This window comes from Sarcophilus harrisii, chromosome 2, assembly GCF_902635505.1.
Source record: "Sarcophilus harrisii chromosome 2, mSarHar1.11, whole genome shotgun sequence".
NCBI lineage: Eukaryota > Metazoa > Chordata > Mammalia > Dasyuromorphia > Dasyuridae > Sarcophilus > Sarcophilus harrisii.
Genome location: NC_045427.1, coordinates 336,249,818 through 336,266,021, shown reverse-complemented (window position 1 = coordinate 336,266,021; position 16,204 = coordinate 336,249,818). Strand labels below are relative to the sequence as shown.

Sequence of the window (16,204 nt, the reverse complement as noted above, 5' to 3'; positions counted from 1 at the left end):
CCAGCTTTTGGGATAAGAACTCACTATTTGACAAAAACTGCTGGGAAAATTGGAAACTAGTATGGCAGGAAGTAGACATTGACCCACACCTAACACTATATACCAAGATAAGGTTGAGGTGGATTCATGATGATATAAACAAATTAGAAAAACATAGGATAGTTAATCTCTCAGATCTGTGGAGGAAGAAAGAATTTGTGACAAAAGAAGAACTACAGATCATTATTGATCACAAAATAGAAAATTTTGATTATATTAAGTTAAAACGTTTTTGGACAAACAAAACTAATGCAGACAAGATTAGAAGGGAAGCAATAAACTGAAAAAACATTTTTACATTCAAAAGTTCTGATAAAGGCCTTATTTCTTTTTTTTTTTTTTTACATGACCAAACCGTTATTTTGCTGTACAAAAAGAATCAGACTCTGAAATATTGTACAATTAGCTTGTGAAGGAAATCAAAAATGTAGGTGGGCATAAATATAGGGATTGGGAATTCAATGTAATGGTTTTAGTCATCTCCCAGAGTTCTTTCTCTGAGCTAGCTGTTCAGTTCATTACTGCTCCATTGGAAATGATTTGGTTGATCTCATTGCTGAGGATGGCCAGGTCCATCAGAACTGGTCATCATATAGTATTGTTGTTGAAGTATATAATGATCTCCTGGTCCTGCTCATTTCACTCAGCATCAGTTCGTGTAAGTCTCTCCAGGCCTTTCTGAAATCATCCTGTTGGTTATTTTTTTTTTTTAATTTAATAGTCTTTTATTTACAGGTTATATTTATGGGTAACTTTACAGCATTAACAATTGCCAAACCTCTTGTTCCAATTTTTCACCTCTTACCCCCACCCCCCCCAGATGGCAGGATGACCAGTAGATGTTAAATATATTAAAATATAAATTAGATACACAATAAGTATACATGACAAACCGTTATTTTGCTGTACAAAAGAATCAGACTCTGAAATATTGTACAATTAGCTTGTGAAGGAAATAAAAAATGCAGGTGGACATAAATATAGGGATTGGGAATTCAATGTAATGGTTTTTAGTCATCACCCAGAGTTCTTTCTCTGGGCGTAGCTGGTTCAGTTCATTACTGCTCCATTGGAAATGATTTGGTTGATCTCATTGCTGAGGATGGCCAGGTCCATCAGAACTGGTCATCATATAGTATTGTTGTTGAAGTATATAATGATCTCCTGGTCCTGCTCATTTCACTGAGCATCAGTTCTTGTAAGTCTCTCCAGGCCTTTCTGAAATCATCCTGTTGGTCATTTCTTACAGAACAATAATATTCCATAATATTTATATACCACAATTTATTCAGCCATTCTCCAACTGATGGCATTCACTCAGTTTCCAGTTTCTACACTACAAGAGGGCTGCCACAAACATTCGTGCATACAGGTCCCTTTCCTTCTTTATGATCTCTTTGGGATATAAGCCCAGTAGTAACACTTGGATCAAGAGTACAGTTTGATAACTTTTTTGAGCATAGTTCCAAATTACTCTCCACAATGGTTGGATTCATTTAAATCCACTCAACAATGCATCAATGTCCCAGTTTTCCCATCCCTCCAACAATCATCATTATTTTTTCCTGTCATCTTAGCCAAGTCTGACAGGTGTGTAGTGGTATCTTAGAGTTGTCTTAATTTGCATTTCTCTGATTAATACATGACTTGGAGCATCTTTTCATATGACTAGAAATAGTTTCAATTTCTTCATCTGAGAATTGTCTGTTCATATCCTTTGACCATTTTTCAATTGGAGAATGGCTTGATTTTTTATAAATTAGAGTTAATTCTCTATATATTTTGGAAATGATTTCTAAAACATATAGAGAATTAACTCAGATTTATAAGAAGTCAAGCCATTCTCCAAATGATAAATGGTCAAAGGATATGAACAATTTGAAGATGAAGAAATTGAAACTATTTCTAGTCATATGAAAAGGTGCTCCAAATGACTATTGATAGAGAAATGCAAATTAAGAGAACTCTGAGATGCCACTACACACCTGTCAAATTGGCTAACATGAGAGGAAAAGATAATGACCAATATTGGAGGGGATGTGGGAAAGGTGGGACACTGATACATTATTGGTGCAACTGTGAATGGATCCAACCATTCTGGAGAGCAATTTGGAACTATGCTCAAAAAGTTATCAAACTGTACATACCTTTGACCCTGCAATGTTTCTATTGGGCTTATATCCCAAAGAGATCTTAAAGGAGGGAAAGGGACCCACATGTGAAAAAATGTTTGTGGCAGCCCTTTTTGTAGTGGTTAGAAAATGGAAACTGAATGGATGCTCATCAATTGGAGAATGACTGAATAAATTATGGTATATGAATACCATATATACATATATGAATGTATGCAATATTATTGTTCTGTAAGAAGCGACCAACAGGATGATTTCAGAGAGGCTTGGAGAGACTTACAAGAACTGATGCTGAGTGAAATGAGCAGAACCAGAAGATCATTATACACGGCAACAAGACGACTATAAAATGATCAATTCTGATGGATGTGACTCTCTTCAACAATGACATGATTCAAACTAGTTCCAGTTGTTCAGTGATGAAAAGAGGTACATACCTAGAGAGAGGCCTGTAGGAAATGAATGTGGACCACAACAAAGCAGGGCCTCCCACTTTGCTTTCCGTGGCTCAGTTGGAGGTCTCATAGCTGTTCTAGTGATCTATCCTTCTGAACTAGGATACAGAAACACTGCTGTGTTTTGGCTCAGAATTTCCCACTAAATTCCCTACACAGGGCCTCTCTACTACCCATGCTGCGCTTGTGCAAAGTCATGTTATTCCCTGCCCAGTTAAAACAAATTTTTCATGAAGTCCTTCCAAGATATCTTAAGCTGGAAAATTTTTATACTCCAAATGTTCTTGGATTCTGTCATTCCTAAATCTTTTTAGAGATTTAATATAATATTGATTCTGAGGGAAGCCAGGAAAAGTTCAGACAATATCTTATCTTCTCTTTACTATCTTGCCTCCACTCAGCAATGTTTTTTTTAATTCAACAATAGCTTTTTATTTTCAAAATATATGTAAAGATAGTTCTCAACATTCACTCTGGCAAAATCTTGTGTTCCAACTCTCCTCACCCCTACTCTGGCCCCTACAGAGCAAGTAATCCAATATATATAAACATGTGTAATTCTTCTTCTATACATATTTCCACATTTATCATACCACACAAAAAAAATCAGATCAAAAAGGAAAAAAAAATGACAAAACAAAAAGCAAGCAAACAACAAAAAAAGTTAAAAAGAGTATGTTGTGATCCATTTTCAATCCCCACAGTCTTCTTTCTGGCTGCAGATGGCTCTCCCTCTCACAATTCTATTAGAATTGACCTGAATCATTTTATTGTTGAAAAGAGTCATGTCCTGAACTGATGCTAAGTGAAATGAGTAGGACCAGGGGATCATTATATACTTCAATAACAATACTATATGATGATCAATTCTGATGGACGTGGCCCTCTTCAACAATGAGATGAACCAAATCAGTTCCAATAGAGCAGTAATGAATTGAACCAGCTACACCCAGCGAAAGAACTCTGGGAAATGAGTATGAATTACTACATACAATTCCCAATCCCTCTATTTTTGTCCGCCTGCATTTTTGATTTCCTTCACAGGTTAATGATACACTATTTCAAAATCTGATTCTTTTTGTACAGCAAAATAACTGTAGGGACATGTATACATATATTGTATTTAACATATTCTTTAACATATATAACATGTATTGGTCAATCTGCCATCTGGGGGAAGAGATAGGCGGAAGGAGGGAAAAATTGTAACAAAAGGTTTTGCAATTGTCAATGCTGAAAAATTACCCATGCATATATCTTGTAAATAAAAAGCTGTAATAAAAAAAAGAAAAGAGCCATGTCCATCAGAATTAATCATTACATAATCAAGAATATGAATTCATATTGCATAACTTATTCAGCTGTTTTCCAATTGATGGGCAATCACTCAGTTTCCAGTTACTTGCCTTTACAAAAAGAACTGCTATAAACATTTTTGCACAGGTGGGTCCTTTTCCCTTTTTTTTAATCATCTCTTTTGGAAACAAACCCAATGGAAACACTGCTAGATCAAAGGATGTGCACCAATTTGATTGCCCTTTGGCTTCCAGAATGGTTGGAGAAGCTCCACCAATAATGTATTAGGGTCCTAGTTTTCCCATGTCCCCTCCAACATTTATCGTTATTTTTTCCTGTCATATTAGCCAATCTGGGAGGTATAGTGATTATACCTCATAGTTGTCTTAATTTGCATTTCTCTGATCATTAGTGATTTATAATACTTATTTCATATGAGTAGATATGATTTTAATTTCTTCATCTGAAGAAATTTGTTCATATCCTTTGATCATTTATCAGTTGGAGAATGGATTGTATTTTTATAAATTTGAGTCACTTCTCTACATATTTTGGAACTGAGGCCTTTATCAGAACCTTTGGATATAAAATGTTTTCCTAGTTTTCTGTTTCCCTTCTAATCTTGTCTGTATTAGTTTTGTTTGTACAAACATTTTTTAATTAGTATAATCAGAATTATCCATTTTCCATTTCATAATGCTCTCTAGTTTTTCTTTGGCCATAAATTCCTTCCTTCTCTGTAAATCTGAGAAATAATTTGTTTTATGTCTAAATCATGAGCCAATTTTGACCTTATCTTGATATAAGTTGTTGGCTGTTGATCAATGCCAAGTTTCTGTCATAGTATTTTCTAATTTTTCCAGCAATTTTTGTCACATAGTGAGTTCTTATCCCACAAGCTGGACTCTTTGGGTTTATCAAACATTAAATAACTGTAGTCATTGACTGTTGTGTCTTGTGAACCTAATCTATTTCACTGATCAATTACTTTGTTTTTTAGTCAATACTAAATGTTTTTGGTAACTCCTGCTTTATTATAGAATTTTAGGTCTGTCTACTGTTATTTTAAATGGAGTTTCTCTTTGTATCTCTTGCTGCTAGCTTTGTTAGTAATATATAGAAATGCTGATGATTTATGTGGATGTATTTTGTATCCTGCAAGCTTGCTAAAGTTAATCATTTCTAATAGCTTTTTAGTTTATTTTCTGAGATTCCTCAAATATACCATCATATCCCCTGCAAAGAGTAATAATTTTGTTTCCTCATAACCTACTCTCATTCCTTTCATTTCTTTTTCTTCTCTTATTGCTAAAGCTAACATTTCTAATACAGTATTGAATAGTAATGGTAATAGTAGACAGCCTTGTTTCACGAACCCTGATCTTATTGTAAATGCTTCTAGTTTATCCCCAATTACATATGATGCTTGATAATAGTTTTAGATCCTACTAATCATTTTAGGAAAACTCCATTTATTCCTTTGCTCTCTTTCTCATGTTTTTAATAGAAATGAATGTTGGATTTTATCAAATGCTTTTTTTGTATCTATTGAGATTGAGATAATCATATAATTTTGTTTAGTTTGGTTATTGATATAATCAATTATGCTAATAGTTTTCCTAATATTGAACCAACCCTGCATTCTGATATAAATCCTAGTTGGTCATGGTGTATTATCCTGGTGATAAATTACTATTATCTCTTTGCTAATATTTTATTTTAAGATTTTTGGATTAGTATTCTTTTTTTTTAATTATAGTTTTTTATTTTCAAAACATGATCATGGATAATTTTGGACATTGACTTCTATAAAAACCTGTGTTCCAATTTTTTCCTCTCCCTTTTCCTCCCTTCCCCCATTAGCAAGTGATCAAATAATATGCCGCACAAGAAAAATCAGATTGGATTAATATTCTTTAGGGAAATTAGTCTATAATTTTCTTTCTCTTTTTTTGACAGTGTTTGGTTTTGGTATCAACACCATATCTGTGTCATAAAAGGAATTTGGTAGGACTCCTTCTTTCCCTACTTTTTTAATAGTTTGCATAGAATTGGAGTTAATGTTCTTTAAATGTTTAGTAGAATTCACATGTAAATCCATGTGGTCCTGGAGATTTTTTCTTAGGGAATTGATTAATAGCTTGTTATATCCCTTTTCTTTTTTTTCTTTTCCTTTTTTTTTTTTTTTTTTTTTTTTTTTTTTTTTTTTGGTATTTTTCTAAAATGGGACTATTTAAATAATTTATTTCATCTTCTGTTAATCTGGGCAATCTATTTTTATAGGTATTTCTCATTTCCGTTAGATTATCAATTTTATTAGCATAAAATTGGGCAAAATAACTCCTAATTATTGCCCTAACTTCCTCTTCATTGGTGGAAATTTTACCCTTTTCATTTTTTTGATACTAACAATTTGGTTTTCTTTCCTTTTTCTAATAAAATTAACTAAAGATTTATCTGTTTTGTTAATTTTTTTCATAAAACCAATTCAGCTTTATTAGTTCAATAGTTGCTTTGCTTTAAACTTTATTAATCTCCCCTTTTATTTTCAGAATTTCAATTTTGGTATTTAATTAGGGAATTTTAATTTATTTTTTTTTTAAAGTTTTTTAAGTTACCTGCCCAACTCATTGATCTTCTCTTTCTCTGTTTTACTGAAGTAAGCATCTAAGATAAAAAATTTCCACTAATAACTACTTTGGGTGCATCCCATAAATTTTGGCATGTTGTCTCATTTTTGTCATTCTTTTAAAAGAAATTATTGATTTTTCTATGATTTGTTATTTCACTCACTCATTCTTTAGGATTAGATTAGTTAGTTTCCAATTAATTTTTGGTCTTTTTTTTCATGTAATTTTTATTGTATCATGATCTGAAAATGATGCATTTAGCATTTCTGTCTTTCTGCATTTGATTTTCAGTTTTTTATGTCAATTTTTATATAGGTTCCATGTGTAACTGAGGAAAAAGAGTATATTCCTTTCTGTATTCATTGTTTTCTCCAAAAGTCTTACCTCTTCAACTTCTTTCTTGTTTATTTGGTGGTTCAATTTATCTAGTTCTGGTAGAGTGATGTTGAGATACTCCATCAGTGTAGTTTTGCTGTCTGTTTTCTTCTTGCCACTCTCTTAACTTTTCCTCTAGGAATTCAGATGCTATATCACTTTGTGCAATTATGTTTAATATTGATATTACTGTTAGCAAATTATAGTTTCCTTCCTTATCTCTTTTAATTAAATCTATTTTTTCCTTTTTTTACTTCAGCTGAAGTATAACAGATTCTGCTCCAGCCTTTTACCTTTACCCTTTATGTATCACTCTGCTTTAATGTGTTTCTGGTAAACAACATAATTTAGGATTTTGGGATTTAATCCAGTCTTATATGCACTTCTTTTTTATGATAGAGTTCATCCCATTCACATTCATAGTTAAAATACTATTTTCTGCCATCTTATTTTCCCAAAGTTACACTTTTTTTCCTTTCCCCCTTTTGCTTCTGACTACCACCTCCCTCAATCTGCCCTATTCTTTTACAGTCTCTCCCCTTTTCTTATCCTTTTCCCTTTTACTTCTATCCTCCCTTTTATTAGCCTCCTCCTTTAATTTCCCCTTTTTCCTCTTCCCTAAAGGATGAGACAAGTTTCTATATCAAACTAAATATATCTGATATTCTCTCCTTGAGCCAAATCTAATGAGGTTAAGGTTCATATAATGCTCATCCCCCTCCTTTTTTTCCCCTTCAACTGTAATAGATCTTTTTTGCCTTTAATATTATATAATTTACTCCATTTTACTTCCCCTTTCCTCTTTTTCCAGTGCAATACCTCTTCCACCCCTAGTTTCTTTTTCATATTATCATAATAAAGTCAAATTATACCTATCCCCTCTAAGTATACCTCTAACAAAGATATAGTTCTCAAGAGTTAAACATCATCTTCTGTTACAGGGATGTAAACATTTGGACCTTTAAAAAACATAGGTTGTTCCCCCCACACACACACCTTTTCCCTTTTTTTGCTTCTCTTGAGTTCTTTATGTGAAAATAAGTTTTTCTGTTCAGCTGTTTTTTTTTCATCAAAAATAATCGAAAATCCCCCATTTTATTGAATGTCCATCTTTTCCCCTGGAAGATAATGCTTTATTTTAATGGGTAGTTGATTCTTGACTTCAGTCCAAGCTTCTTTGGCTTCCAAAATATCATATTCCAGGCCCTTTGGTCCTTTAAAATGAAAACTGGGAGGACCTGGGTAATCCTGATGGTGGTTCCTTGATATTTGAATTGTTTCTTTCTAGCTGCTTACAATATTTTCTCCTTGATCTGATAATTCTGGAATTTAGCTACAATATTCCTTGAAGTTTTCATTTTGGAGTATTTCAATGGCTATTTTACCCCCAGGTTCTAGGACATCAAGGCAGTTTTCCCTGAGGGTTTCTTGAAAGATGCTATCTAGGCTATTTATTTTTCCCCTGAGACAATTGGGGTTAAGTGAGTTGTCCAGAGTCACACAGCTAGGAAGTGTTCTGAGACCAGATGTGAACTGAGGTCCTCCTGAGTTCAGGGCTAGTGCTTTAACCACTGTACCACTTAGCTGCTCCCTAGGATTTTATTTTCATTGTGGTTTTTAGGTAATCCACTAATTCTAAAGATTGTCTCTCTTGGATCTATTTTCCAGGTCAGTTGTTTTTCCAATGAAGTATTTTACATTGTCTTCTTTTTTCATTTTTTGGTTTTGTTTAACTGATTCTTGATTTCTCATTGAGTCATTCACTTCCGTTTGTTCAATTCTAATTTTTTTGTGAATTATTTTCTTCAGTTAATTTGTTACCTCCTTTTTAATTTGGCCAGTTGAGCTTTTAAATGAATTGTTTTGTTCATTGGATTTTTTCCCCCCATTTTACCAATTCTGTTATTTAGGGAGTTGTTCTCTGTTTCCATTTCATGAATTCTGTTTTTCAAAGAGTTGTGTTCTTTTTTCCATTCTTCAAATCTATTTCTTGAGGAATGATTTTCTTCAGACAATTTGTTTCCTTTTCCAAAGCTCTCATTTCCTTTTCCCATTTTTCTTTTAACTCTGTTTTTTAGATCCTTTTTGAATTCTTCCAAGAGAGCCTTTTGAAGTGGAGAACAACTCATATCATCCTTTGAGTCTTCATCTCAAGACCTTTTGCTTTAATGTCCTCAGAGTTTGAGGTCTGTTCTTCCTTGTCTCCATAATAGCTATCTATGGTCAGTTCTTTTTGCTTTTTTGTTCATTTTTAAAGATTGAGGTCTGCTCTTAAGGCACAGGAGAAATTGCCCTTCCAGATGGTCCTTTCTCTGTAGGTGACACAAGCTTCACGCTGCCCTAGGTCAGTGCTGCTGGCTTTATTCCCATGCTGGGGATGTAGCCAAGTTCCACTTGTTATTCTGGGGTTAGGGGGCTCACTTTTTGCCATCTGTAATTGTGTTGGACATCTCACAGCTAGTCTGCTGACATTGGCTTTGGAACCAGTATAGAGTATCCAATGCTACTATAATTTTGGCTAAGAGCCCCTCTCCCCCTAGATTCCCCAGTGGAGAGTCCTCTCTTCCCTATGCCTTTCCTGTCCTGAGCCTGTGCTGAGCCTTGTCCCACCTTCCCTAATCAAGAGAAACCTTTCTTGAAGTTCTTCCAAAATATCTTCTGCTGGGATGATTTCAGAAAGGCCTGGAAAGACTGATGCTGAGTGAAATAAGGAGGACCAGGAGATCATTATCAATATTATATGATGATCAATTCTGATGGACGTGGCTCTCTTCAACAATGAGATGAACCAAATTAGTTCCAATTGTTCAGTAATGAATAAAACCAGCTACACCCAGCGAAAGAACTCTGGGAAATGAGTGTGAACCACTACATAGCATTTCTAATCCCTCTATTTTTGTTCACCTACATTTTTTATTTCCTTCACAGATTAATTGTACATTATTTCAAAGTCTGATTCTTCTTGTGAAGCAAAATAACTGTATGGATATATATATACACATATATTGTATTTAACATACTGTAACATATTTAACATGTATTGGTCTATCTGCCATCTAGGGGAGGGGTGGAGGGAAGGAAGGGAAAATTGGAACAAAAGGTTTTGTAATTGTCAATCTTGAAAAATTACCGCATATATCTTGTAAATTAAAAGCTATAATAAAAAAAAAATCTTCTGCTGGAAATTTGTTATTCTCCAAATATTTGTGCATTCTGTTACTCCAAAACCTGTGCAGAGGCTTGATCTAGTGTGGATTCTAAGGAAAGGCAGAAAGTTCTCAAAGACCTGTCTGGGCCCTGCTATCTTGGCTCTGCCTCTCCCTGCAAATGTTCTTAGAAAGCCTTATTTTACTTCCATTTTCTTTCCCAAGAAGAGTGACCTTTATATTGGTTATCATAGATTGTTTACTAAGGAAATAGTAAAACAATATTTAGTTGCCCTTGATAAATAAAGGCATCTTAACCAATGAAAATCAAATTTTAATATGTAAGGAGTAGGCAGGTGGGATTTCTGTGCCTCTCAATATTATTTAATTTCTTTTTTCAAGTAACAAAGTGTTTTTAATCTTATTCTCATTTCTTCCCACCCTCATTAAATAACTTTTAAAAAATTACCAAATCTCTTAATACATATTTACCTAATCTGGTAAAAACAATTCCCCATGTTGACCTTCTCTACATATTATGTCTCTTTCTGCTTTTTAAGCTCATCATTTCTCTTTCAGAAGGTCAACAGCATATTTCATCTTCAGTCCCATGTTCTAAAGTCTTTCAAAGTTGTTTTAATGCTGATACTATATAAAATGGTTCTCCTGGTTCTATTCACATCAGTTCATAAACATCTAACTCCCTCTAAAATTGTTCGTTTTTGAATACTTATTGTGCTATAAGAAATGAACAAGATGATCTCAGAAAAACTGAGAAGACTTATATAAACTTGTGCAAAGTAGCATGAACAGAAGTAGGGGAACATTCTACATAATAATAGCAACATTATATGATGACCAACTATGCGTGATTTCCTAGCACCATGATCCAAGATATTTTTGAAGGTCTTATGATGAAAAATGCTATCCCTCTCCAAAGAACTGATAGATGTTCTTTATGTATTAAGATAGATCTTAATGAAGAGTGAAGCATGTTTTTTCTTTGCTTTTTTTTTTTTTAAAGGAGGAAGGGAGTCTGTTTTCTTTCACAGTATAACCAACATAAAAATATTTTGTATGATTGCACATGTATAACCGATATCACATTGCTTGCCTTATCAGTGAGGGAGGAGGAGAGAAAAAGAGAGAATTTGGAACTCAAAATTTTTGAAAAGTGAATGTTTTTATATGTAATTGGGGCATAATAAAATATGAAATTATTTTTTTAAAAAAGAAATCATCTATTTCATTATGGCATTCATACTACACACAGTATTCCTAAATTCTTAATATAATTTAAAGCTTTGAGACACCCTTGTATAGTAGATCAGAAAACCACATGCACAAAACCACAAATTTTCATTATGTATAGATTGCTTTCCTTTTTAAATACGTAATAAATTCACCTCGTGAGAGCTGTCCTGCATATCTGTAATTCTCTCTGGTCTTTTATTCTTTTCTGTGTATTTTTAAATCACTACAATGATAATTCTTTCCTTTTCTTTTTTTTTCCTTTGTTTTTTGGGGGAGGGAAGAAAGACATGGAAAGGAAATCCTGTTTCTCTCTCCCCCATTGAGGGGAGGGGGAACTGGAGAATAAAATTGCTACATAATCAGTCAAAACAAATGCCTTCATTGGCAGTATCCAAAAATGTATGTCTGGAATCCGTCACCTCTCTGTAAGGAGTTGTGTAATCATGTTTATCATTACATCTCTGAAATTAAGGTTAATTATTGCATTGATCATAATTCATAAATCTTGCAAAGTTGTTCTTTTTTTACTGTAGCCTGCTTGGGGGACTTAGGGATGAAATGGAAGAAAAAAAAAAAGGATAAAGTAAAAAGCACATAGCAGAGAAGAAAAAAATAACCTACAAAGTAGCAAAGATGAACAGTTATGAACATAATGTTTAACTATTATGTATGCTTTCTTGAAATGAGAATTAATTCTTACATATTTTGCCTCCTCCCTGATTCTGCTGGGCACATGACATTGTTTTTTTCCTTTTTCTGTCTTTTTCTACTTTGTTTTTTTTCATGAAGCAAATAATACTATAATAAAGCAAAAATGTGTTTGTTTTTGAAAGAATTTAAAGAATATAATGTTATTATAAAGTAGCTTGTCTTGCTCCCTACATTTTCTGGTTTTGTTTTTTTTTATTTTGTGTTATAATAGTGTTTTCCAGTCATCACTAATCACTGTTTGTTTTATAGGAAAAAAAATTTTTATGTTTTTCAGAGCCTGGGAATATATCAGTCATAATGTGAAGAAAAAAGGAACCTTATTAGTAACAGTCCCGAGTCTTAAAGAATCTCTCTCAAATCTACAGGTTTGTCAACAATTTTTTTTTAACATAATTGCTCATTTTTTATATAATATTTCACAATTCTATTTATGATCAGTATGATCATGGTGACAGATCAGCATAACCTTGTGATTAAAGCATTGCCTTGAGGTTGATATGAATTCCCCACTCCCACCCTCATAAAAATTTCTCCACCTAGGTTTTTAGGTTTTCATTGATAGAATTTAAAGATATAGTAAATGAGACAAAATTTTTCAATGCATACAAATCATAATTTCGCATAGCATCACATAAGTTTTGGGTTTACTTAAGTGTAAGGCAAACTCAATCCTTGAATCCTACTTTTCATGTAGCCAGTTTTAAATTTTACATAAACATTTAGCTTCTTTCTGCCTCAGTTGTACTATGTATAAAATAAGAATTATATTTAACAATAGATTCAACACATATTTATGACATATAGTTTAATTAATATTTCAGAGACCTTTGAGATCCTCAGATGAAAGGCATTTTTGCAGCCTGTTATAGAGAATTATCATTATCATTTGCTTTAGCTGTATCATCATCATGCATTGCTGGTTTTTAAATATCTAATTTTTACATTGAAATTTACACTGAATTCATTAGTTATTTGAAACTTAGCCACTTAATAATATATAACTCTTTATGTTAAAGTCCATGCTTATTATTTTTAAAAAATTATTTAGTGTCATTTTGGTGTAGAGCAGAGATGTCAAGTGAAAGGAACAAAACTTCTGAGTTTTTTAATCCGAGAACCAGATTAAAGTGTAATTGGGAAATGTTTAATAAAACAATAAAAATACAATAAATTATAGATATGTTCATTTGTGGTTTTCTAAATAACAGTATGGCCCACAAAGATGGGTTTTTGAGTTTGAGTTTGATGCCTTTGAGTATTTGATAGTGCTAGCTGGTGACCCTGAGCAAATCATTTAACATTTCAGTGACTCAGAAAGCTATTATAAATTTCAGAGAAGATATAGATCGTTAGCATTAGAGCGAGTTCCTTAATGTAAACTCCTTATACAGATGAAATCAAAATGTCAGGTTAAAATAAAAAAAATTTGGTGATATCACTTATTAGAATAATGACTTCCATCAGAAGTTCATAAACTTGAGTTTACCACCCCCACTTCTCCCTATCTTTAGAAATGACTTAGCAACATAAACTATACACAATTCTGTTTCTTTGCTACTTTGAACAGTTCATTTCAAAAAGAAGACACTGCCACTAAGTGATTTTGAAAAAATAATAAACACAGATCATATAACATAAGGAGATTTTAGATTATTAAGTGACAGTAGCTAATGTGACTTCAGTGTTTGCATTTCAATGTAAAAATTAGATAGTAAATATTAATCTAATATTAGATATTAAATTCCCTCTGCAGTGGTATTTGAATATTAATTAAACAATTAAACAGTTCAATTCAAAAAGAATATTTTTAGTCTCTACTTTGTACAAGATGCTAAGCTGTCACTGTAAGAACAAAAAAAAAAATTCCTGCCTTCAAGGTGCTTACATTCTATTAAGGGTATATAATATCTACAAAAATAAATAATAAAAATATTTTCAAAGTCAGAGTACTAAAAACTTGGAAACTCAAAAAAGTCCTCATAGGGCAGATGACTCCTAATCTGTTGTGCACGGGCGCGCGCGCACACACACACACACACACACACTTAAAGCATTCAAATTTGGTTGTTTTTATTTTTTTATTCTTTGTTCTGATTGCATGACAGTATTAAAATTAATCATTAATTTAAGCTCATTTCTAACAAATATTTTAATCAAAATAAATATAAAAGCTCCTTCTAGATATTAATTTTTATGTGATTCTGATTGATAATGTAATCTTTTCTCATTTTCTCTATTATAAGTTTTTAAAATTTCTAGGAACAAGTTTCCTCTCTTTTCCTCACAATATTTTTATTTATACAGCTTTGTCTTTGTTATTTTCAGGTGGCTATACCTCTGAATGAGTGGGTTGAAGAAGTACAGTTGAACTATGATGTATATACAGAAAAAGACATTGATAGAGAAGCACTTGAACAAATTCATTTGTATAAGATCCTTTAGAATTAAGATTGATTTACTGTTTTATTTTTTTAATGTGTGACAATAAAAATATGTATTAGTAAATTGACTTGCTTTAATGTGGCAATCTCTTTAGCAGCTAATTCTATAGACAAAGTTAAATTTTTAGAAAATGACCATTCTAAACTCAAATTCCACAATTTTGTAACACCTAGAAATGACATAAGAGGATATCTCAAAAAGTCTTAGTGCAGGTTAAATTTATTTAATTTTCAGTATCCCTGATTGACTGCATTTTTGAGATACAGGGAGCTTATTAAGTTTTTATTAAAATACTTTTAACAGTTCAAATTTGATCACAGACACTTTACACTTTCTAGCTGTATAACCCTGGACAAGTCACTTAACCCCAATTGCAGCAAAAAAGACCCCAAAAACCACTTTTAACAGGCAGCCAGGTGGCACAATGGATAGAGCACCAGCCCTGAAGTCAGGATGACCTGTGTTCAAATTTGGCCTCAGATATTTAATACTTCCTAGTTGTATAACCCTGGGCAAAGTCACTTAACCCCAATTCCCTCAGGTCAACAAAAAAAAAACACTTAATAAATGCATCTCATTTATAGCTAAGTCCTAGTCACTGCTATTAATAATGAAACCTGTGAAGTTGTCACCTTCAGAGTCATAGATCCACCAACAATGCACTAGCATCCTTATTTTCCCATGGTTTAACATCTTTCCCAATTTATAAGGATGAGATAAAGCTTCAGTTTTGTTTTGATTTGCTTTTATCATATTAGTGATTTGGATTATTTTTTTCATATGGTTTCCACTTTTTCAATCTTATGTAATGAAAGTTATCTATTTTATCTTTAGAAATTGCATCTCTTGTTTGATTAAGAATGCACCTCTTTACCCAAAGTTGTTAGGTATACATTCTGCTTCTCTTCTGATTTTTAGTAATATCACCAGATTTTTAAGTCCTCCACATATTTTTTAAATATGTTCTATAATATACCTTTTACACTGATACCAAAAATATGAAAAAATGTTCATGCTCTAAATATCGGGAAAGTACTTAAAGTAACTGAAATATCACTTTTTTTTAAATACTCAACTGAATCTTATGATCTCATTTGAGTATTTCTCTAAAGATAGGAATCTGTAAACATTTTTTTAAAAGCACCTTCTATGTGCCAGGCACTGTCATTTTATGCACAGACAAAAATGACAAACAGTTCTTTCCACCAAGGAATTTATATTCTATAGAGGAAGATAATGTGTATATAAATAGATGTAATGAGGGTGAGACTGGCCAATTAGGACCCAGACCTTAAAGCCTAGGTGGAATTTTATTTACTGAATTGGGGCTTTGTGCAAGAACCAGGATTACCAACCCTGCTATACTTTTAGGCAAACTGGTCACCCCTACTTGATTTGATCCTAAGTTCCTGTGCTGACCTTTACTTTTTAGAATTAGATTCCCTCTGGATCTTTGGGTTTCAGAATACTACATTTTCAAGACTCTTTCTCTATAGTTCTCCACTACTTTACTCTCCTGTCAGGACCTTACTTTATATCTCTCTGTTGGAACTTTGCCACTATTCTATTCATGCATAGCAAAGGCTGACTTCCTAATGCCTATAATAAATCTCTTTTACCAATCTAGGTTTCTGGGTTCGTAAATTCCTTTATGTAGGATCTCTGTGCCATCAGAAGCGGGGGTTCCCAAAACTCCCTACCCATGTGCCAAATCCCAAGGGGGT

The 16,204-nt window shown here is 32.8% G+C and overlaps 1 protein-coding gene across 1 annotated transcript in view; it reads left to right on the top strand.

Annotated features, from left to right (window-relative positions):
* Positions 1-14,576, top strand: part of LOC100927648 — a 44,028-nt gene extending 29,452 nt beyond the window's left edge. The window contains exons 7-8 of the mRNA XM_003758921.4: positions 12,313-12,403; positions 14,364-14,576. Of these exons, the coding sequence (XP_003758969.1) occupies positions 12,313-12,403; positions 14,364-14,480 (208 nt within the window). The 3' untranslated portion in view covers positions 14,481-14,576. The remainder of the gene's footprint in view (positions 1-12,312; positions 12,404-14,363) is intronic.
* Positions 14,577-16,204: the final 1,628 nt, after the last annotated feature.